The 25202-nt window shown below is 42.6% G+C and overlaps 1 protein-coding gene across 5 annotated transcripts in view; it reads right to left on the reverse strand.

Moving 5' to 3' along the window:
• map4k4 (mitogen-activated protein kinase kinase kinase kinase 4) overlaps positions 1-25202 on the reverse strand; it is a 96567-nt gene that overhangs the window by 41883 nt on the left and 29482 nt on the right. For all 5 annotated transcript variants that reach the window (XR_005478002.1, XM_039006989.1, XM_039006988.1 and 2 more), the window contains exon 3: positions 5127-5183. Coding sequence is in view for 4 of the 5 variants with exons in the window: in XM_039006989.1 (XP_038862917.1) it covers positions 5127-5183 (57 nt within the window). In the remaining variant the exon portion in view is untranslated. The remainder of the gene's footprint in view (positions 1-5126; positions 5184-25202) is intronic.

The following is a 25202-nucleotide window of genomic DNA, read 5'->3' on the forward strand; positions in this document are numbered from 1 at the left end:
TGACCCTTCTGAGAGGAGGAAAGAAAAACAAACTCTTTCGTTCTTCCACTCTTCTCCCTCCCTCTCTCTCTGTGCTGTATGTAGGACAGGAAGTGGTATCTGGGTCAGAGCACATATGCTGAAATGAGCCTGTAGAGTAGAGTGAAGCTAAAACTATACTGGAGCTGTCTGTAGCTTTACTGTAATATGTTATATTCACAGGAACACACAGAACACACATACATGGTAGGGAGCTTGGGCAGAAGTACTGGGTTTACAATACAAAGATATGTTCCCATCTTAGGCGTAGACCCTATAACTGGTGTGCACCACCACTACACATACATCAATGATGCTACCTGGCTCTCTGCTTCTTAAAGTAGTACTATACCACACAGTTAAATAGTACTGGGCAATTCCACTGTAACGGAAAAATGTATGCCAAACAAAAAACATTGATTTCAAGTTTAACAAACCATACAACTATATGCACAATGACTACTTTGAACAATTTACAAAGTAAATTAAAAAATATATATTTACTGGAAAAACTCTGCAGATGCAGTACAATCTCCCTCAGTTTTATTCTGTTACCAAACATTGTATCTGCACAGTTCTTCCTGTAAATGTGCTTGGTAAACTCTCTGTGGAAATTGTTAAAAGTTGCCTTTTTACAGAGGTGTATGGTTTGTTAAACTTTGAAATCAATAGTTTTTTTTAGGAATACATTTTCAAGAGAAAAATCTGGGTCTCTGTTTCCATGCTCTACAAACAGATGTTTTCTGCTGACCAGGAGTTCCTGGATGACGCATATCATATGTACTGAATCCTGTAAATCCACTAGACTAGCCTATCCCCCTGCAGGACAACGATAGAAGATCAAGCTTTTCAAAAATAAACATGCTACCACAACCCAACTAAATCCCTCTCTTGGCAAACGCCCAAACCCCAACTGAAGTGTTTATTTTACAAAACAGCTGAACAGGGAGAAAACTACCCCTTTCCAAAACTCTCTTCACAGAAAAGAGTTGATGTGTGAAAGATCTCTAACAAGTGTAGATCACCAGTAGGACTGTATAAATACAAGCCACACGCCAATACTCAGACAGTCTGGCAAACAGAATCCGTCTCTCATTCTCTGTCCTCCTACTCACTCTATCCATCCTTCTCCCTGTCCTAATCGTTATTTTCTTAATATTTTCTTTTGCGTTATTGACATGTGAAATAAAAGGAGGGTGCTTGGATGTTTTTTTTTCTCAATTAGTAACAGGGTAGGAATATGCTTTGTCATGTAGACAAATACTGTCTGTAACATTTGCCTAGTGACAATAGTCTGGGTCTGTCTTTCTGTTCACACTTAGTATACACGCACACAAACACACACACAAACTTCTTATATGCAGTATGCCAAGATAAGAGGAGTGTGTAACGCAAATAGTGATGACACACAAGTTCTTCTTCAACACGTAGTGTAGGAAACTGCTGAGTCACATCCAGTGTGTATTACTGTGTTGAGCTCAGATTCTTGACACCACCTTCACTCTCACTGTAGGAGCCGTTTTGGCCTGTTTATGTGCCATTTTATGTGTTGTGTATACAGTGCCAATCAAAAGTTTGGACACACCTACTCATTCCTAATTTTGTACTATTTTCTACATTGTAGAATAATAGTGAAGACATCAAAACTATGAAATAACATGTAGTAACCAAAAAAGTGTTAAATAAATCAAAATATATTTTATATTCTTCAAAGTAGCCAACCTTTGCCTTGATGACAGCTTGCACTCTCTTTGCATTCTCTTAACCAGCTTCATGAGGAATGCTTTTCTAACAGTCTTAAAGGAGTTCCCACATATCCTGAGCACTTGTTGGATGTTTTTCCTTCACTCTGCGGTCCAACTCATCCAAAACCATCCCAATTGGGTTGAGGTCGGGTGATTGTGGAGGCCAGGTCATCTGATGCAGAACTCCATCATTCTCCTTGGTCAAATAGCCCTTACACAGCCTGGAGGTGTGTTTTGTGTCATTGTCCTGTGGAAAAACAAATGATAGTGGGACCAAGCGCAAACCAGATGGGATGGCATATCGCTGCAGAATGCTGTGGTAGCCATGCTGGTTAAGTGTGCCTTGAATTCTAAATAAATCACAGACAGTGTCACCAGCAAAGCACCTCCACACATCACACCTCCATGCTTCACGGTGGTAACCACACATGCGGAGATCATCTGTTCACCTACTCTGCGTCTCACAAAGACACGGCGGTTGGAACCAAAAATCTCAGATTTGGACTCAAAGGACAGATTTCCACCGGTCTAATGTACATTGCTCGTGTTTCTTGGTCCAAGCAAGTCTCTTCTTATTATTGGTGTCCTTTAGTAGTGGTTTCTTTGCAGCAATTTGACCATGAAGGCCTGATTCACGCAGTCTCCTCTGAACAGTTGATGTTGCAATGTGTCTGTTACTTGAACTCTGTGAAGCATTTATTTGGGCTGCAATCGGAGGTGCAGTTAACTCTAATGAAGTTATCCTAAGCAGCAGAGGTAACTCTGGGTCTTCCTTTCCTGTGGCGATCCTCATGAGACGCGGTTTCATCATAGCGCTTAATGGTTTTTGCGACTGCACTTGAAGAAACTTTCAAATTTCTTGACATTTTCCATAGTGACTGACCTTCATATCTTAAACTATTGATGGACTGTCGTTTCTCTAAGCTTATTTGAACTGTTCTTGCCATAATATGGACTTGGTCTTTTACCAAATAGGGCTATCTTCTGTATACTACCCTTACCTTGTCACAACACAACTGATTGGCTCAAACACATTAAGTAAAGAAATTCCACAAATTAACTTTTAACAAGGCACACGTGTTCATTGAAATGCATTCCAGGTGACTACCTCGTGAAACTGGTTGAGAGAATGCCAAGAGTGTGCAAAGCTGTCATCAAGGCAAAGGGTGGCTACTATGAAGAATCTCAAATATAAAATATATTTTGATTTGTTTAACACTTTTTTGGTTACTACATGATTCCATATGGGTTATTTCATAGTGTTGATATCTTCACTATTATTTTATGTGTCAAAAATAGTAAAAATAAAGAAAAAGCCAGGAATGAGTAGGTGTGTCCAAACTTTTGACTGGTATTATATGTTGTCTGTCAAGGGTTATTTCTACTTGTTTTGTACACTAGAGGGCACTATATGTTGGGGTCATGGGTCACTCGTCACATGTATACGGGTCTTTCTATAAATAAATGGGGCCAATGTGTGACATTGGGATAAACATTTCAAAATGGTTTGAAACAAAAATAAAAAATATTTTTATGCAGTTCCACATGTATACTTAGAGGAAATCGGCCCATAACGCCACCTATACAACAACATAGACCTAGGACTATACATTCTTTAAGCAGGGTTCATACAGACATTGGCAAGTCGAATTCAAGGCCTTTCAGGGACTTTTTCAAGCACTTAATTGTTATTTTCACTTACCTCAATGTTATACAATAGTATCACTTACATATGGCCTAATATTGAATCCCCCACCTTCCCCCAAAAAGCATGCTATTTTTTTATTACCACTTTAAGAATAATGCCTTTTTTAGGCTTTGCCAATGCATTTATATTCAAAGTATGACATAAAAAAATGTGTGAGAACAATATGGACATTGCCTGACTAAATAGATTGGATGTATGCATGGCGATTTGTCTGTAGCCCAGTTGCCGACGCAGGTACATATAATAACCCATGAATAGTGGTATTAATCTCACTATTTGAATCTCACCATTGTTGTTTTTATATTGAGAAAGTGTCCAAAAACCAGGTTCCTTTTTTAATGAAAGGATTTGAATGGTAAGCCATGTTGAAGCCAACAGATGTCATCCTCATAATAAACGCACATGATTTTACCGAAACAGAGTACTGCAACACGCTTCAACTGAAGCGGCGGGAAACAATCGAAAGTGGCCACATCTCTCACAAAAACTGACACAAAATGTAATCACGAATAATTATAAGGGAGCAGGAGGACTTTTCAAGCACCAAAATGTCAAATTTTCAAGGTAGGCTTATTCCAGTACTTTCTGAGCTCCAAATTCAAGTTCAAGTGTCATTCGGAAAATTCCTTCCTGGATCAGATGACGATATGTGAAAATAATAAATCAGTTGGACACCAAATTCGCATCCAACAAGTATTATGCAAGGTAAGTCAAACTCTTTAAGGTTTGAAGCATTCGATTTTGCAATCGCATGCATCATTTTGGATTTGTGTGCCCATGAAAACAGTTTTCACCCCGTAACATAAGACCCCAGATGATCTGAATACGCAGTTCTAAAGGATGTCACGCTGCTTGCTTATTGAGTACCACTTCCTCCCGATTCAGCCCATACCTGGCACGAACTCCGGACCTCTGTCTTGCTAGCGGAAGTGACCGCTCTCCTGAAGTGTCTTACCAGTCAGCGCCACGTGAAAAGCTAGCTATTCACTCCATCCAGCTCCAAACACAAACTCAGCTTTGTGGCATGAAGAGGAAAAATACTACGGAGGTTGAAGCCCTACATTCATATAAACCTGATATTATAGCTATTTTAGGAGGGAAAATATTGACTAGGGGAATTGAGGAAAGGAGAGAGAGCAGGGGGGCGGTGGAGGTTAATCTTGGCAACTACTACTATCCAGCTATTTGTGTTTTGGTTATATTTAAGACATATCTAGGGCCTCAGATGCAATAAAAATCGACTTGGGATATGTCCCAAATCTACATGGGCTATAATGTGGGTGGCTATAGAGTATTTATGATCAAACATAGCTGGAACCTTGAGTCAAGTACTATTCTGTGATCCCAGCTTCTAACCCGATTTGGTCTTGACACCAGGTCTGACATGGGATGTAATTTTACTATCTACTCCTTTGGTTCTTAAAAAGGAAATGTTCCTCTGAGGAGCCTATTGGAGGGAATATAAAGTCTAAAATAAGTCCAATAAAGGATTAGACAGTGATGTCATAAATCCCTGGATTATTCAGGAAGTAGTAGTATATGAGCACTGGGAACCAACATGGAACTCCTAATGAATGGAAGTGAATGTGATTGCCAGTCAAACCAGCGCTCTGTTATATCACACACAAAACTCTCCCAATCGAGCGAAGGCTTACCTCTGTGACATCCATGACCTTGATGGCCGCCAGTTGCCCTGTCTTGACATGTCGGCCCTGCAGAGAGAGACAGAGAAAGAGACACAAAGACAGAGAGAGAGACCGGGAGAGACAGAGACAGAGACAGACAGAGAAAGAGACAAAGACAGAGAGAGAGACCGGGAGAGAGACAGAGAGTGAGATGAGTGAACAACATAATTTCAGCCCTGATATGCAAAGTATCCAAGTGACGTAGTTTCAGTCAGAAAGAGCTTGAGTGCTTGATTCCAGACACAGTACTGGTGATTCTTTCATTCCTAACCATGAGTGGACACTTCACATGATAATCATGGAAACTATAATGCAGATATCATCTTTACGTCCATCTTTACAGCCCCATGCTAGTCTTTAGTTACCTCAGAATGTAAATCATTCTAACCATTGCAATCTTCAATGACATAATATTTTCTGTTAACAGAGGAAGTAGCGGAATAGTAAGGGAGGTGGTTAATGGGGGGGTTACAGGGCTTTGCTGGTCTGACTGGGAGCACGAGCAGACTAAAAGGATGACTAGAGCAAAGAAAGACATGAGTTCACAACCTCAATAAAAAAACTCCTTGCAAATCAGAATCAAATGCTGAATAGAATACAGTAAGCTAGATATAAGAGAGAGAGATGGAGAATGAAAAGACAGAGAATCCCATAGTCATGACAGTTGTATGGGCCATATGTCAGTGCTGAGTTTGGGGGTCTGTTTCTCAGCGCCAGTCTGCTTAGTCTTTTCAGTGCCCTGCATGCAACAGTCACCATGACAACGTGTCCTACCACATTTTTAACGATAGGGAGGAGAGAAGGCTGAAGGAAAGAAGGAGAGGAGTGACAGGTCTAGTGTGTGTGTCCCCATCCTCAGCACTTGGCAACCCTGCCTGAGTCGAGATGCGTATTTAAAATTACTCAGGCACTGACAAAGACACCCCACTTAGGGCAGGGAACTCAACCAAGCTGCAGCAACACAGGACCGCACAGCACCCCACGAGGACACTGCCAGCTACCAGACAGACTTTAACACTCCACCCTTGGCTGCCCAGGGATACACCAGACAAGAAATCTCAGCAAGGCCCCATAAATGAACCACGCACTCACAAACCCTCACAACCCCCAATCAAACAGAATGGACTGCCTATTGCCCTGTTTAATGTCAGGGGGTAAGGCAGCTGTGGTCCTGAGGGATTCTGTCTGGGAGAGGGGGTAATCTAATCTGGTGATCTGTCTAATGACTGTGGGGATTAAAGAATGTCTCACCAGTCCACATTCACACAAACACACATAGGTACAACACAAAGAGCAGCCTGTAAGCATAACAGGAAAAGTCCCATCACTGTTGCATACCGGTACCTAGATAAATCTAAATTGCAGGTTTATAATTCCTATACTGTTCATATGATGTTCATGCCTTGAAATGGTCTTTCAACAATAGTGTAGAATGGTCATCTAACAGCAATGGTATTACCTTGATGAAACCATCACAGTTAGGGATGCACAATATATCGGTGAACATATCGGAATCGGACGATATTAGCTAAAAATGCCAACATCGGTATCGGCCAGAAGTCTAGTTTAACGCCGATGTGCAAAACCGATGTCAAAGCTGACGTGCATACCTATATAACGTAGGTACATGACGTAATGACGCCATGTAAAATTTTGCGCTACACGTGCAACACAGCATTCCTAACCTAGCCCACAATGTCTGCTGTGTAGATCGAGCAGTCAACAAGTCAAGCAGTCATTTGAAAGAGTAAGAACATTTCAGTGAGACAACTCAAGGGCAAAATCCATTAACGCCAAGATAATGGAATTCATTGCCATTGACAATCAACCGTCCTCTGTCGTGGGTGATGTTGGCTTTCTCGACTGGTCGACCACCGGTACACACTAACGTTACCAAGTGCGCTATTGTTCAGATGTTGCCCTACCAGAGTTACAGAGTAATAGAGTCACTACTCTTAGCTTCCCGACATACTAGGGAACGCCGTTTGGGTCTTTGCGTGTCAAAAAAGATACACGTCAAATAACACTATTTGACACGTTAAATACGCTTTTAATTTGAGACGTCAAATAACACAGTTCTATTATAGAATGTTGTGTGTTCTGTAGCACTGTCAAAGCTGAACAACTATCAGTAGCACTGTCAAAGCTGAACAAAAAAGTCTGCAAACAAGCAAACACCGGCCACGAACGTTGGTAACAAAGCATTATTTGTTTGACCGCAACTTCTGGGGTAGCTAGCTAGCTTTAGCTTGGTACCTAGATAGCACCAATACAACCAGCCTGAAAACAATGACCAGTAGAAACTGCAGTCATTTTCACTATTCTTAGCAATGATTTAGGAATTCTTGTGAGTAAGTATTAGCAAGGTAGCCACTTGTTCACCTATTGAAATTGAACTTCAGTTCATGAAAATAAATAGCAGCCAGCGAGCTTCATCTGGCTAGTGAGGCTCGACCTGACCGGGTTATGTGTTGTGAAGCTAGCCACAATAAGGATTAGGCACAATAGTGGAATTTGCGGTTTGCCTTCAAAATAAAAAGTACCTCTTTGAAAGTGATGCAGAAGGTTACAATTGGTGGACTCATGCCATATTTAGACTAGATAATGTTAAACAAGGTTGAAATGTGAAGCAATGAAATGGGGTATCAGTCTACTCGGTGACACCCACAGAACACAACTGTGAAGAGTTTACGCAAATATTAGCGTTGTAGCTCTTATTGCGGGACTGTGACTGTGTGAAATCACCTCCCCAGTCAGCCTAATGTGTGTATTGACATTCATATTGCACTGTACAGCTTACCTAAGGATTGGAGATCAATGAAATGGGGTAACAGTCTACTCAGAGCTATCAGACTCCAAAACATCCACGCGGCATTGTTTTTCCTCTGGATAGTGTTCAATACACATAGGTTGACAATAAATGTGGCTCAATTCACAGTTGTTTCAGAGTCCCGCAATAAGAGCTACGATGCTAATGTTCTCTGGGTGTCACTGAGTAGACTGATACCCCATGTCATTGAGCCACAATCCATAGGTAAGGATGTACAGTGAAATAAGTATGCCCCCAATGCAATTGTAAAGTATAATACATCCAGTGTGATTTCAACAGATTTTTGTCAAATTAACAAATGATTGTCTATTGTTGATTTTATATAACATTCCAACCTCGTTTAGCATGATCTATTAAACTATGGCATAATTCTACTATTTGTATTAATTTGCATCACCGTCAATGACATACTTTTGTTTTGAAGGCTAACCGCAAAGTCCACTATTGTGGCTAATCCTTATTGTGGCTAGCTTCACATAGATGGGCCCGACCACCATTAATCAAATAAGAACTGTCTTATAAATTAGGGTTATTTTAGACGATGACACCTAGCTATATAGTTAGCTAGCCAACTACAGCTACTGAAACAGATTGTCGCTTTGCTATGTTTTTTTGGGAAGAACATTGTTTGCACCCATGAGCTAGCTAGCTTTTTTTATGACCAGCACTGTAGGTGCGCGAGACAACTTTACCAGCACCATAGCATACGTATCGATGAATCGTTGTGACATGAAGTACAAGTGATAGTGTAATCACTGAGTAATAACTTCGTAAAAAATGTATGAACGCATTAAATTAGTATGTGACATGAAGTCATATTCAGGTCCTGATTGGTCAATAAGTTTATTTGACACGTCAAATAGTGTTATTGACGTGTATCTTTTTTGACATGCAAAGACCCAAACGGCGTTCCATAGCAAAGACCCAAACGGCGTTCCATAGAAATCCTGGTTGAGAATGAAACGACTGAACAAATGAACAACGAAACAGTACAGCAAGTAAGTGAAAGAAATAGGTTTTTATTGTGTTTTACTGGTAATGGGGACATACGTAAATGCCAACAAAATAACATTTTGGTCAGTGTGGTGTGTGTGTTTGTGTGTGTGTGTGTGTAACCTTTATTTAACTAGGAAAGTCAGTTAAGAACAAATTCTTATTTACAATGACGGCCTACCCCGGCCAAACCCGGACGACACTGGGCCAATTGTGGCAAGCCCTATGGGACTCCCAATCACGGCCGGATGTGATACAGCCTGTATTTGAACCAGGGACTGTAGTGACGCCTCTTGCACTGAGATGCAGTGCCTTAGACCGCTGCGTCCATGTGTGTGTTAACTATTTAACTGTACTAGAATGCTTAAAAGGCTGCTAAAATTGTAAATATCGGTTTTCGTATAGTTTTTTTTTTTTGCAAGGAAAATATCAGATATCGGTATCGGCCAAAAATGTCATATCGGTGCATCACTAACCACAGTGTGAGAAGGGTTGGCTGAAGACCAGTAAATGGCTTCTATCACTCTCTTCTGTCACTTGCTGTGTTGCTTTCTGGGGACTGTAATGGACACACACCTGTGTGTGTGTATGTCAGGGGGTAATGGATGACTCAGCAGAGCTGGTGTAATGGCCACACATGCTGGAGGAAGATGGATGCTGCTGTTTATTGGAACCTGATGGAGGTTGACCACTGGGCTCTTTCACTCTGGGCAAACACCATACACTCAGACACACACACACGTACAACACATGAAGCACACACTCACAGTATGAGCATGCAGACACACACAATAAATATCCAGTGCTTATTGCCTAATCAGTCTAGCCTTATTTCCTCACCTTGAGAATTTGTAGAACACATTTTCTCCCTCCAAGGGCTTTTTAGCAATTTCAAGTACATGAGTGTGTGAGAGAGACGTGGGCGTGCAGAGGTGGCGTGGGAGAAGAGGGAGATAGAGGGAGATGGGGAATAAGAGGGAGCAAAGAAAGAAAGAGGCTGAGGGCCAAGTGTTTCTGCGGATCTTAGCGGTTATCCAGATTCACACACACACACCCCTAGACTAACACACAGGGCCTGAGGGTGACTGGGTGCATATGGTAAGGAGGGTTGGTATAGGCGCCCCTGACTGGAGATCAGAATTCATCACTACCTGTCATGATGTCAGTGTCAGCCTTTGGCTTGTCTCAATGAGTTGTTTCTCATTCACTCTCTTTTACTCCATCCCTCCATCGTGAGGTTTGGTTTCAGGCCTCTTTGAAGTTAAATAACCCACAAGTGATTGGCACCCAACCAGTTCACTCTCAAAGCTGTGTATGTGCTTGCATGTGTGCGTGTGTGCATTTGTGGACGTGTGTTTGTGTTTAGGAGTGTGTGTAGAAGTGTGTGTGTTTGTGTGTGTTTAGGAGTATGTGTAGAAGTGTGTGTGTGTGTGTGTGTGTGTCCTCTCCAAGGTGAGAGAGGTGATATCGGCAGCACCCAGACCAATCACAGGAGGCCCACTCCACTATGACATCATCTGCTCAGGTTCCTCTACTCCACAGACACACAGCCTTGTGTCTGCCCTCTATCTGCCTAACACACAGGTGCACACACAAACAGGCGCAGGCGCGCGCACACACACACACGCACACACAAAGGACAATAATACCCCAGCCATGTGAGTATTTCTTTTTTCCATGAGTTCCCTTCCCCAGCTGCATCTAGTCACAGTCAAATATAGTAAGTATATAAAATCAAATATAACAGATTTCAGCAGGTGGCAAAATTATGTTGACACCATCGGAAATATAACTGATTCATGCCACTGCACTGTAGGGAGATGATAAAGAACACACAGTGGCTGTGCAATCCTGGCTCTCATTTGCACCACTGCTCACTCTGTTTGCTAAAGATATAGGTTGTAACTTGTCACTCTGATCTTAAAGGGATGGGCTTAACTGCCAAAATCTTGCACTGTTTTCTACTTACCAGCCGCTGCTAAATGAATATCGGGGAAACACTGGCTTCTGTGTTTCATTTAAATTTAAAAATCCACCGTCTCAGTTGACTGTGGAAAACCTGCATCTTTGACCACAAGCAGATAATTTTGGAGTGACTTCCTCCATAACAGTCTCGAAGGCCTCTTTTCCTTCAGCCTTCTTACCCCTTCACCTATCAGTAATCACCAAGGGAAGGAGATGTGGTAATGAAGCCTTCTAGGACGATGGGGACCAGTTCATAAGATAATACTTATGAGAATCTGACCTCTGCCCTCTGACCCCAGCACACAGGGGGTTCATCTGGAGTCCTCATTAAAGGACCAGAGCACAATTTGGCTTCCTGTCTGGTCAACCTCCCAAACCAAAACCCAACCCCCATCCCCAACTATCTTACCTCACCTCTTGTTCTACAAATGGCAACAAATAGAGGAACATGAATTATGCTGATATGCAGTAAATAATCTTGACAGTCCAGGACCGACTGGGACTAGTTAGTACAGATGCTGTGAGAGGAGGACCTATGAGTGTTCTGTGAGACTATTTTCGATTTCTGTTGTTGTGTTTGACTGGAGGCAGAGATGGGGGATGGGAGGGGTGTTTGTTCTGACTGAGAGCAGTAGAGAGGGGGGCAGCAGTGTGTCTTCACCAGAGTAGAGGAAAGGGACATTAAGGTGAACAAATGGAAAATAAGTGTAGTCATATTGGCAATGATGACAGTGCTGCTACTGATGACGACGATAGTGACGTTAAAAGTCATGGAGGCAATGATATCAGTGATGGTGATGACAACTAGTATTAATGTGTCAGTCTGTTGTTTATGTAGTAGCCAATAGAACGTGCCCATTAGACTTGGAGTGGAACTACAAGAAACACACAGAAGCCAACACACAATAGGAGGAAATCAATACAAACAAAGAACGCAACAGAACACAAAAGCAGTGCTATCAAGTACAGAACACACCAAACTAGAAAACTGAAAAAGAGTTCAAAGTTGAAAAAGCATTAGAGTATAGGAAGTGTGTCGTTCAGCGTCTCGTGTCTGAGGAAGATGAAAGCAAGATTAGACGTAGCCCAGAAAGCCACTTCCCTCAGGAAATACCAGGGGAGTATAGTCATCCTGGACCAGCACACACACACACACACACACACACACACACACACACACACACACACAGGCTCTCGAACACATATACATTAATATTTTTCTGTGTGTATCAATAAGCCAATGCAAACATGCAAAAAATAAAAATCGTAAAATAAAATAGATCATAAATTATGTTTAGTTTTAGTTTATTTCTTCTAGACTTTGGGCAAAAATGTAATGGTGTTAAGCTTTTATTTCTAATGGGGTTTTCGAGCTTCTGAATCTGGCAGGTAAATGCTGCCAGTAGATGCCGGTGTTTCAAATATGCCTAGCTAGTGCATCAGTATCACTTGGTATCAGTAGCTAACAGGTAAGAAAATCTGAGGGCGAGCACAGAGTGTGATTGGGCCAAGCTAGAGCAGCTTGTGAAGTTGCTGGAGTCGTTTGCAATCCACACCGACCAACTTCAAACTGACAGCCAGTTGCGGTGCCTTGCCTTCTCAACCTTGAGGCACACTTGCAGTCAACTACTGTTGTAGAACAGTTGGCACAGGTCCTCCTGAAGTCACTGAGTGAGCGCTTTGCATGCATACTGAATCATCTGGCAGCTAACTTTGATTCAACCCCTGGAGCAGCTTGCCTGATGGACCCAAGTCTCTCTCAACAGAGATGGAGCCACTGATGAGGGAAGCAGAGTCTTTTGTACTTCAGCAAATTAGAGAGTACAGCAGTGGAGCAGCAGGACACCAGCAAGATTCCAGCACGTTGAATCCAGCAAGCATCTCAACCAGTTCTTCAGAAATATAGCTTAACCTGTTGAGGACAGAGGGCGCTGTTTTCACTTTGGGGGAAAATCGTGCCCAATTTAAACGGCCTCGTACTCAATTCTTGCTCGTACAATATGCATATTATTATTACTATTGAATAGAAGTCACACAGGAAGCGGCGCAGGTCCTAATCCAGGCACTTGTCATCTCCCGTCTGGATTACTGCAACTCGCTGTTGGCTGGGCTCCCTGCCTGTGCTATTAAACCCCTACAACTCATCCAGAACGCCGCAGCCCGTCTGGTGTTCAACCTTCCCAAGTTCTCTCACGTCACCCCGCTCCTCCGCTCTCTCCACTGGCTTCCAGTTGAAGCTCGCATCCGCTACAAGACCATGGTGCTTGCCTACGGAGCTGTGAGGGGAACGGCACCTCCGTACCTTCAGGCTCTGATCAGGCCCTACACCCAAACAAGGGCACTGCGTTCATCCACCTCTGGCCTGCTCGCCTCCCTACCTCTGAGGAAGTACAGTTCCCGCTCAGCCCAGTCAAAACTGTTCGCTGCTCTGGCACCCCAATGGTGGAACAAACTCCCTCACGACGCCAGGTCAGCGGAGTCAATCACCACCTTCCGGAGACACCTGAAACCCCACCTCTTTAAGGAATACCTAGGATAGGATAAAGTAATCCTTCTAACCCCCCCCTCCCCCTTAAAAGAGTTAGATGCACTATTGTAAAGTGGTTGTTCCACTGGATATCATAAGGTGAATGCACCAATTTGTAAGTCGCTCTGGATAAGAGCGTCTGCTAAATGACTTAAATGTAAATGTAAATGTAGAAAACACTCTAGTTTCTAAAACCGTTTGAATTATATCTGTGAGTAAAACAGAACTCCTTTTGCAGCAAACTTCCTGACAGGAAGTGGAAAATCTGAAATCGATGCACTGTTCTAGGGCCTGCCTATTAATGTCCTTGATATTTATTAGAATACATGCACTTCATACGTCTTCCACTAGATGTCGACAAGCAGTGAGAGAAGAAATTGAGTGTGTAACTTGATCTGGGGTCGAATAATAGCTCTTGGCATGACGTGTCACCAGTTTCCTGTTTTCTGGAGAGCGCGAGAAGAGACCTGGATTTGCCTTCTGATAAGCTGTCGTTATGGACGACTAATATCTCCGGCTTTGATTTTATTTGATACATGTGACAATATCATCGTAAAGTATGTTTTTTCAATATAGTTTTATTAGATTATTGAAATTTATTCGGGACGTTAGGCGTGTTGCGTTGTGTGCCTTTGTTCAGGAAGGAGAGCTTAGCGCCACTTTGCTAGCTTTCCGTGCTAATTGACTGGAGAAGAGGACATTCTAAATCCAAACAACGATTGTTCCCGACAAAGGACCCCTTGTACAACATTCTGATGAAAGATCATCAAAAGTAGGACCCATTTTATGATGCTATTTCATATATCTGTCGAACATGTGAAATAGTCGTTTGCGCCCAGAGTTTGGGCACTCTCTCGCTATACCTAAGCTGGATGTCGTAATGAAGTTATTTTTAGAATTCTAACACGGCGATTGCATTAAGAACTAGTGTATCTATCATTTCCTATACAACATGTATTTTCTAGTAACGTTTATGAATAGTTATTTGGTCAGAATAGTTGGAGTGTCATAAAAATATCCGCACATTCTGGGAAAAAGATGCTACGTTAGCACAATGTATAACCACTGATTTCAGCTCTAAATATGCACATTTTCGAACAAAACATAAGTGTATGTATAACCTGATGTTATAGGACTGTCATCTGATGAAGGTTTATGAAGGTTAGTGAAAATTAATATCTTTTGCTGGTTTATTCCCTATCGCTAACGTGCCTATTGCTATCGCTAACGTGCCTTGATGAATGAACCTTGTCATCAGGTTTGGCATACCGAATGACCACCTCTATGGAACGCAGAGTCTTCTTCAAGATGAACCAGAAAATATTGATTGGTTGAGGTACTTGATTCTTCTTACATCTACTACTAAAGTTAAAAAAGCATTGGATTGGTGTAAACGTGGGAAAGAGAGTTTCCTTCCACCATATTTCTTGCACCAGTCTAGGCGCTTATCCTTTAATCCAAGTCACATTAGGATTGTTTTAAAATTTAAACTTAACCAAACCTATGTCCTGGACATTGGAATTGTATGGAGTCCTCGAGTGACCAAAAACCTAGACCCCTTTAGGGGTGCATGCACCTGGACCCCTTGTCCCGTCCCCCAAGCCCAGACGGTTGCAATAAAGAACCCCTTGTCCCAAAGCTGGAGGCATAAACACACACACACACACATACAAACTAAGAGCTAACTGTCCATGCAGCTTACTAAGACTGCCTCATACTCTCTCTATCTCAGCAAGTAAATCTCTAGCATTATTAGGTCCCACAGTGTTAACATGCTATTGCATCTACAATAAGGCATTATTGATCGAACCAGTAATGCATGTCACGATACTTATGTTAATTATGCTAATCATTGAGTTAGCAGAGACAACGATTCATCACAGGATGATTATTGGAATGTGACGTTATAACCATCCCCGTATGAGCTACAGTGCGTGCGCACACACACACACACACAGTGGGGTGACATACAGTAGCTGCATACCACTCCAGCCCACTCCCAGAGACACACACACACTAAGGGGGAGAGAAGAGACAAGAGGACCAGCGCAGAGGAGGAATTAATGTAGAAGCACTGCATTCCAGATAACAGAACCAAACCAATCAATCTCTAGTGCTATGAATTAGCCCACCATATGGTTTGGTTGCTTTTCTTACATGTAGACATAAACTTATGTATATATACATATACACAGTTGAAGTCGGAAGTTTACATACACTTAGGTTGGAGTCATTAAAACTCGTTTTTCAACCCCTCCACAAATTTCTTGTTAACAAACTATAGTTTTGGCAAGTCGGTTAGGACATCTACTTTATGCATGACACAAGTAATTTTTCCAACAATTGTTTACAGATTATGTCACTTATAATTCACTGTATCACTATACCAGTGGGTCAGAAGGTTACATACACTAAGTTGACTGTGCCTTTAAACAGCTTGGAAAATTCCATAAAATTATGTCATGGCTTTAGAAGCTTCTGATAGGCTAATTGACATCATTTGAGTCAATTGGAGGTGTACCTGTGGATGTATTTCAAGGCCTACCTTCAAACCCAGTGCATCTTTGCTTGACATCATGGGAAAAATCAAAAGAAATCAACCAAGACCTCAGAAAAAAAATTGTTGACCTCCACAAGTCTGGTTCATCCTTGGGAGCAATTTCCAAACACCTGAATGTACCATATTCATCTGTACAAACGGTACACAAGTATAAATGGTACGCAAGTATAAACACCATGGGACCATGCAGCCGTCATACCGCTCAGTCTCCTAGAGATAAATGTACTTTGGTGCGAAAAGTGCAAATCAATCCCAGAACAACAGCAAAGGACCTTGTGAAGATGCTGGAAGAATAAGTAAAACGTAAAAGTAAAACGAGTCCTATATCGACATAACCTGAAAGGCTGCTCAGCAAGGAAGAAGCCACTGCTCTAAAATCGCCATAAAAAGCCAGACTATGGTTTGCAACTGCACATGGGGACAAAGATTGTACTTTTTGTACTTTTTCCTCTGGTCTGATGAAACAAAAATATAACCATTTAGCCATAATGACCATCGTTATGTTTGGAGCAAAAAGGGGGAGGCTTGCAAGCCGAAGAACACCATCCCAACCATGAAGCACGGGGAGGTGGCAGCATAATTTTGTGGGGGTGCTTTGCTGCAGGAGGGACTGGTGCACTTCAAAATAGATGGCATCATGAGGATGGAAAATTATGTCGAAATATTGAAGCAACATCTCAAGACATCAGTCAGGAAGTTAAAGCTTGGTCGCCAATGGGTCTTCCAAATTGACAATGACCCCAAGCATACTTCCAAAGTTGTGGCAAAATAGCTTAAGGACAACAAAGTCAAAGTATTGGAGTGGCCATCCCAAAGCCCTGACCTCAATCCTATAGAAAATTTGTGGGCAGAACTGAAAAAACGTGTGCGAGCAAGGAGGCCTACAAACCTGACTCAGTTACACCAGCTGTCAGGAGGAATGGACCAAAATTCACCCAACTTATTGTGAGAAGCTTGTGGAAGGCTACCCAGAACGTTTGACCAAAGTTAAACAATTTAAAGGCAATGCTACCACATACTAACTGAGTGTATGTAAACTTCTGACCCACTGGGAATGTGATGAAAGATATAAAAGCTGAAATAAATCATTCTCTCTACTATTATTCTGACATTTCACATTCTTAAAATAAAGTGGTGATCCTAACTGGCCTAAGACAGGGAATTTTTAATAGGATTACATGTCAGGAATTGTGAAAAACTGAGTTTAAATGTATTTGGCTAAGGTGTAGTATGTAAACTTCCGACTTCAACTGTATATACAGTAAACTCAGTTTTTCACAATTCCTGACATTTAAAACAAATGATAGTCCCACTAAGCGGAAACCAGATGGGATGGCGTATCACTGCAGAACGCTATGGTAGCCATGCTGGTTAAGTGTGCCTTCAATTCTAAATAAATCACTGACAGTGTCACCAGCAAAGCACCTCCACACTATCACACCTCCTGCTCCATGCTTCACTGTGGGAACCACACATGCGGAGATCATCCGTTTATCTACTCTGCGTCTCACAAAGACACAGCGGTTGGAACCAAAAATCTCAAATTTGGCTCATCAGACCAAAGGACAGATTTCCACCGGTCTAATGTCCATTGCTCGTGTTTATTGTCCCAAGCAAGTCTCTTCTTATTATTGTTGTCCTTCAGTAGTGGTTTCTTTGCAGGAATTTGACCACGAAGGCCTGATTCACAGTCTCCTCTGAACAGTTGATGTTGTGATGTGTCTGTAACTTGAACTCTGTGAAGCATTTATTTGGGCTGCAATTTCTGAGGCTGGTAAGTCTAATGAACGTGTCCTCTGCTGCAGAGGTAACTCTGGGTCTTCCTATCCTGTGGCGGTCCTCATGAGAGCCAGTTTCATCATAGCGCTTGATGGTTTTTGCGACTGCACTTTTCCGTATTGACTGACCTTCATGTCTTGAAGTAATGATGGACTGTAGTTTCTCTTTGCTTATTTGAGCTGTTCTTGCCATAATATGGGCTTGGTCTTTTACCAAATAGCGCTATATTCTGTATACCCCCATCCCCCTACCTTGTCACAACACAACTGATTGGCTCAAATGCATTAAGAAGGAAATAAGTCACCAAAATTAACTTTTAACAAGGCACACCTGTTAATTGAAATGCATTCCAGGTGACTACCTCATGAAACTGGTCGAGAGAATGCCAAGAGTGTGCAAAGCTGTCATCAAAGAAAAGGGTGGCTACTTTGAAGAATCTCAAATATATTTTGATTTGTTTAATACTTTTTTGGTTACTACATGATTCCATATGTGTGATTCCATATTTCATAGTTTTGATGTCTTCACTATTATTTTGACAATGTAGAAAATAGTAAACATATAGAAAAACCCTTGAATGAGTAGGTGTGTCCAAACTTTTGACTAGTACTGTATAGTTATTTTCCGGACTTTGACATGTCTCGTTCTGATATTTCTAAATGTATTTCTTTTTGGATTATGTGCATATGGTTGAGTTTTTTTTAGGTATTATTACTATACTGCAATGTTCCCTCTAAGCTGTGCGTGTGCAGCCACGCAGAAATATCAGCCCACAGAGAGAAGCACGAGATTGAACTTCACTCAACATTCTAGAGCAGTAGTCACCAACCAGTCTATCGGGATCGATTGGTCAATCTCCAAGGCATTCCTAGTCGACCACCAAACCTTTATGTAAAAAACCCAATATTAAAGCCTTGTGTTCTATCTTTTTTTTATTCCTCTGGGCTGTTTGGCGGTAGGTGTACCCGATTCAGCTGCTCTGTGTGCCAGTTAGGCAAAAGGTTGCGATTTTGAACCATTTCATGTGTCTGAAGGTACAAACTCTGTCTTCCCAGTGGGCCCTGAGAGCAAAGGGTGTACTTTAAGCTTACCGCTGGCCAATCGGATGCCTCAGATTACCGTGTCTGCAGTAACGTATAGCAGGCATAAGAAATCTACAAACAAATGAGATTTCAAAATGTTTAAAACAATGATTAGAGAGAGACTGTCAATGAGTACAGCAAAGAGCTGCTGTTTTTATGAGTGAGTTCATGCTTAAATTCTTACTCAGCACTGTCAACACTTTGTATTCAACACCTTTATAAGCCATAAAATGCACGTTCTTCCCATTTCCACTCAGCGCTACAACAAGACTGCAGTTGGGTCTTTTTTAATATCAAGGAATATTTCACTTTCTCTGTTCATAGGAGTAACAACATGAATTTGTGCATGAGGCAGAAATAATGCGGTGCAACTCGAGTTTCGCCATCATCTGGAAGACAGAGTCCCTTTTTGGTCTGTGTCCATTTTTGGTCAGTGTCAGTGCAGGAAAGGGAGAGTGGAGGGCTGTTGAGAGGCGGACCCTCAGTCTGCTGCTCTCTCCTCAGTCCCTCCTCAGTCTGCTGCTCTCTCCCTCCACTGACAGATGCAGGCACCATCAGCCCAGTAAAATTGAAACAAAAAGCAAATTATTTAAATGTATGCTCACTCAGCTGTGCTTCACAAGTAATACAACAATGGCTCTATTACCAGTGTGATCATGTAGCCTACCTCAAATTTTCAAATGTATATATCTTATTTATTTATTTATTTATTATATATATATATTTTAATTTTACCCCCTTTTCTCCCCAATTTCGTGGTATCCAATTGTTAGGAGTTACTATCTTGTCTCATCGCTACAACTCCCGTACGGGCTCGGGAGAGACGAAGCTCGAAAGCCATGCGTCCTCCGAAACACAACCCAACCAAGCCGCACTGCTTCTTAACACAGCGCGCATCCAACCCGGAAGCCAGCCGCACCAATGTGTCGGAGGAAACACCGTGCACCTGGCGACCTTGGTTAGCGTGCACTGCGCCCAGCCCGCCACAGGAGTCGCTGGTGCGCGATGAGACAAGGATATCCCTACCGGTCAAACCCTCCCTAACCCGGACGACGCTAGGCCAATTGTGCGTCGCCCCACGGACCTCCCGGTCGTGGCCGGCTGCGACAGAGCCTGGGCGCGAACCCAGAGTCACTGGGATGTAGTGCCCTAGACAACTGCGCCACCCGGGAGGCCCCCAAATATATATATTTTTAAACGACCTGAAGAACAAAGAATTGGCAGGGCAATTCAAGCAAATCCAATATGCGCTGATAATGTATTGGGCCATAGCTTACTGCACAAACCTCACTGCTACAGTACTGTTTTAAATTGGTTAATGTTGCACAGGCTTACGTTTTTTAAGTCATGTTAAAAAAAAACAATCGGAGCGGTAGATCTCGGCTTGCATTTTGACTCAGAAAGTGATCTTGACTCAGAAAAGGTTGGTGAACTCTGTTCTAGAGTTTTCCCTGTTAACACTATCAACGTTTACCTTTACTGTAGCCACTTTCAATGCAACAAAACAAACTATGCAAAAGATTTTGTTGTAGGCAGAACGCATCGGAGTAGGATTCTATAGCATTGACACACACTACTCAGCCCGTACTCTACACAGACCGGTGTGGCATAAACAAATCAAAGCTGCAGTAGGCCTATATGCAAATAGACCATTGCCATATATGGATCTGTGCCTGATCTTTGAACTGGACTGTGTTTACAGCATGAGCGGTTCTGAGTACATGCTCCTGTTCTGAGATCAAAGCGAGAGCTGCATGTAGCCACGTATGCACATTTTGTTCATATCCTTTGCTAGTCAGTTAGTTATTAGCCCTGTTATAGATCATTAGTAGTCAGCAATAGGGGAGTGATTGCTTCCTACAAAAGCACAAAACGTGTACATTTCTAGACATCTTTTTTTTTTGTCTTAAAGGGGCTGTGTTGTATTTTGAGACAGGCTTGAATAAGCTAAGTAGCCAATAGGCAGAGGGTAGCAAAATGTATCTTATTCTCTGTAATAATGGTATGGGAATAATAATGCATTTTATTTTGTAAAGTGGTTTCTTGCGTCAAACACAACATTTTCAGTAACCTCCTTGGATAAAGAAGTTAATGTCAAGCCCTGTATGTTTTTTTTAAAGTCTCATGGAATGTAGGCCTACATTGAACACCACACATTGGCTGCTACTGTAGGCTGAATGATAGAACAGCTATTTCCATGTTAAAATTATATGGGGTGCATTTTCTCCATTGTTTTTGATGGTAGGCCACTATGGTAGGCCTACATTATGATCAAATAGCCACAGTAGCCTATATGGTCATTGTTAAAACTAACTTAAAGCAGGTACAGCCTCAGTGTTCACAGTAAATGGCGCTGGAAGTTGCACAGAATTTTCACAACATTCAAGTTTGCGCTCAGCAGACCTGAAATTAGCTCAGTGGCGAAAAAAATGTGAGGGAACATTGCTACACTGCTGGAGCTGGAAACACAAGCATTTCGCTGCAACTGTGATAATATCTGCAAATCTGTGTATGCGACCAATAAATGTTGATTTGACTTGATTTACACACAAACACATGCAACCACCCTGCACTTTAGTGCAGCACCGGTCTGTAAAGTCATGTAGAGTCATACACAAGAGACTCAGGGGATTACACCACTACCACTCTCCATTGAGGGAGATGGAGAGGTGTGTGGTGAACTGCTGAATGGCCCTGGTGATGAAAACAGGGATGTGGCAAAGCAAACTAATGCTGCTTTGAAATGGAGATGGTTTAAGAAAATGGTCTGAAATGAAGGGGGTTTTAGATGGAGAGATGCTGCTTGCTCTTCCAGCCACAGGGAGAGAGGTAGAAATGTGGAGGTTTGAGATGCAGAGAGTGATCTGGTCTGGTCTGCTGTGTCTTGGATGTTTGAACAGGGAGCTCTGTGTAAGTAGGCCAAGAAAACAGCCCTGCTCTGGGGGAGAGAGAGAGAGAGAGAGGGGAAGAGAAGAGAAGAGAAGAGAGAGAGACAGGGAGGGGTGTGGGAGTCCTCCAGGTCAATAATAAACCTCTATTGATCGTTGCAGTGCAGCTGCAACAAGCCAGGAGAAGTATCGGCTGGCCTGTAAACAGATAGAAATCTCTTAGTACTGCTGTTCCACTCCCACAGAGCGGCTGGGCTGCTGCTTCTGCTATTCAGGTAAGATCTATGGAGTTAAAGAATGAAAAAGCATACCACTCTCAGACATACAATATCTATAATATGAGCTGGGTGGGGAGAGGCAGTGAGGAGATAAATAGGCTATCTATTAGTTGAGGACAAAAATGCATGTTAATAAATTGCAAAAATTGACCAGAGAGGCATGGGAGGAGGGAGTGCATGCATGTGTGCATTGGTCTGTTATTGGTGAAAGTGTGTGTTGCGCATGCTATCAGGTCAAGTACTAACTAGTAAGTAAGAAGTTCAATTCTGGGCAGTGGCACAACTTTCCATCACCTAAGGGTGCTCAGCCCATTTTTAGATACACTGGGGTTTGAGTTACACACACTGACATGGATACGGTTTAAAAGCGGTGACAGACCACAACATGAAAGGTGTTCCAAAATCAGCACTCTGGATAGTGTGAAGTAAATCATCACGCATCCACCAGACGTACCGCAGAGTCACATTCTAAACACCTTCAGATCTAAACATAAGACCGTTTGGAGACAGGGAAATGGACATCCATTTTGCAGCGCCTTTAAATGATACACTTTAACATTGTGAGTTTACTGACTGGCTGACTGTACATACGGCTCAAAATGGCTGCTTTGGTTTCCAAAGGCATGACTGGTATCTTCAACCCAGTGAATATGTTGGGCCCAGAGGCCCTGATTGCTGCTTTGCTTTCCTATTTGTACTGCCTAGAACCTTATAGGGAAGCATTGCTTCAACCATCTACCAGCCATCAGGAGCGAGAAGCTAGGAAAAGACTGCAGCTCCACTATGCATTCCCTGCTCTATGGTGTGTAGCCTACAGACAGACAGACACACACATAGACAGAAAGAGGACCCCCCCCAATCATCCACTCCTCACATTCCTCATTTGAAGCAGGAGGATCACCAGTGAAAACAGCCAGAAGGGTGGAGCTGGAGAGGCAGGGGCAGTGGTGCTCTCTCTCCCCCCAGTCCCCCCCTCTCTCCCTGGGCCAGGCCTGAGCCCTTGAATAAAGCCTGGTGAAGCCTTGAGCACACAGGAGGATTACCGCGCTGTCCAACACTATTATTCACGTTAATACAGAGCGCTATCGTCTGGAGCGCCGCCTCGCCCCGTCAGATCCACCTCATCCAGAGAGAGATGGGGAATGTTTATGATTTATGACTTATTCAGAGAGTGTGGATCTGGGATGAGTGAATTATAGAGACAGGAATCAGAGAGAATTCATAAAACAAATGGGCTCAAATGAAAACTTTCTTATATTAACACTGAGAAACAAAATAATGAGGATTTGGAGGCTGAGGAAGATGGGTACTAAAGCGGCTGCTAGATGCAAATCAGATCCATAGTCCAGAGAGCTTACTAATTACTGCAACAAACTGTCCAAGGAACAAATAGCGTTCCCAAACCACTATGGGCATCCAACTACTGTTCTACTAATCTACGACCTTTGACACTATTCTCTATGCCCCAAATTAGAGTCTAGTTGGCATTCCTGTTATCCAATGCATGTATGGGTAGCCCAATATGGCGACCAGAGTATGGGACGAGTAGGTGTGTCGAAAGGAGTGGGTGTATGGAAAGTGAATTGGGCGGATTTGTTGCCACTCAAGACCGTTTTGTGTGGCTGATTGGGCAGCACAACGAGTCGATAAGCTTGAAGTGCTTCCTACTCGGTATCACAGTCGTGTCGCCGGCAGTAGCTAACGTGGCCATTATTTTCTCTTACATGATTTTATTTTTGAGTAGGATAGCAGCCTACACAACAAATAACTAACATTGATAACCATCTAGATGTCACCTTGATGCATACATAGTCTACCACTCAATGGGGAGGGAATGAACGGCAACGGTGTGGAAAGTAGCGACCTAGTAGCCAATATCAGGGTGACAGCTGCACAACCATACAACGCAAGTACACCCAGTTGTATAACTAAAATTCTACAATTATTTGTAAAACTAACAGTGAAATACGACTTAGACTCATCCTCTGGCTTAAAAACAGAAGTCCTAACTCTCACGGTACGGTAGCTCAATGTACGGTAGTTGTGTCGTAAGAAACGAAAGAAAAAACACCACTCAATCAAAAATGTCTAACCTATAGCAGAGCACTTTCGACTCACCTACTCCTTTCCACACGCCCACTACTTTCCTTTCTACACACCCACCCATACGCCGGTCACCATATTGGGATGCAGCTACCCCCTTCTCATCCAATGAGGGGCAAACTATTATGGAGTCACTGGAGACACCTACAGAAAGATTGTGTTCAACATTTACATCCTGTATCAGGGAAAGGGTTATGATACAATAGTCTCAAAGAGCATGTTATCTCCTCCCATCCCATACTGCCCTCTGATCCAACATCAAATCAGATCAGCTGACCGTTTACGTCACACTGGTAAACACAGTCAGGGTCAGTGAAGGGACAGAGTATTTAGGTAAGAGGAAAGAGACAAAAAAAACAGAAAGGAGAAGACAGAAAGGGAGAGAAATTGAGAGAATAGAGAAAGGGAGAGAAATTGAGAGAATAGAGAAGTGAAGCCTGATTTTGCAATGGAATCTATACCCTTAGGGGCCAGAACCTGATTAATTCAAACCTGGAACCAATATTACGGCTAATCAGAGAGGGGAGAGCAGGTGAAAGCACTAACTTGATTAGCAGGAGCTGTCTGTGTTAGCTATTAGCCCCTATGCCCTCAAACTGATGGGGAGTGCTAATAGCTGCGCTAGCCTAGCTCTTAGCGAATAAGAGGAGAAGCTAGGTCTGGCTTTCTGGTATGATTTATACTCCAAGCTCTGACTTTATTATGCATTGTTGCTATGAGAAGTGACAATTGCCCTCAACATCAGACGGGGGAACTGAATAAAACCAGACCATAAATGCAAGACAACCCAGAACAACATGATTACTGATTGAAATTGCCGATGCCATCTAGCCACTAACCTACTGCACTGTTGAGCAACCCGAAATACATCCCCACCAGTCAACCAATCAACTAACAGATAAACTCACAGCACCGTTAGCATGACCAGATAACGGAGTATCAGAAGAATTTTACACATCAACCATTTCAAGGACAGAAGCCCCATCGGATAGAGTGCAGCCAGCTAGTCATACAGGCAACCATTACGAAACAACACTGATG

The sequence above is a fragment of the Salvelinus namaycush genome, chromosome 13, assembly GCF_016432855.1.
Source record: "Salvelinus namaycush isolate Seneca chromosome 13, SaNama_1.0, whole genome shotgun sequence".
NCBI lineage: Eukaryota > Metazoa > Chordata > Actinopteri > Salmoniformes > Salmonidae > Salvelinus > Salvelinus namaycush.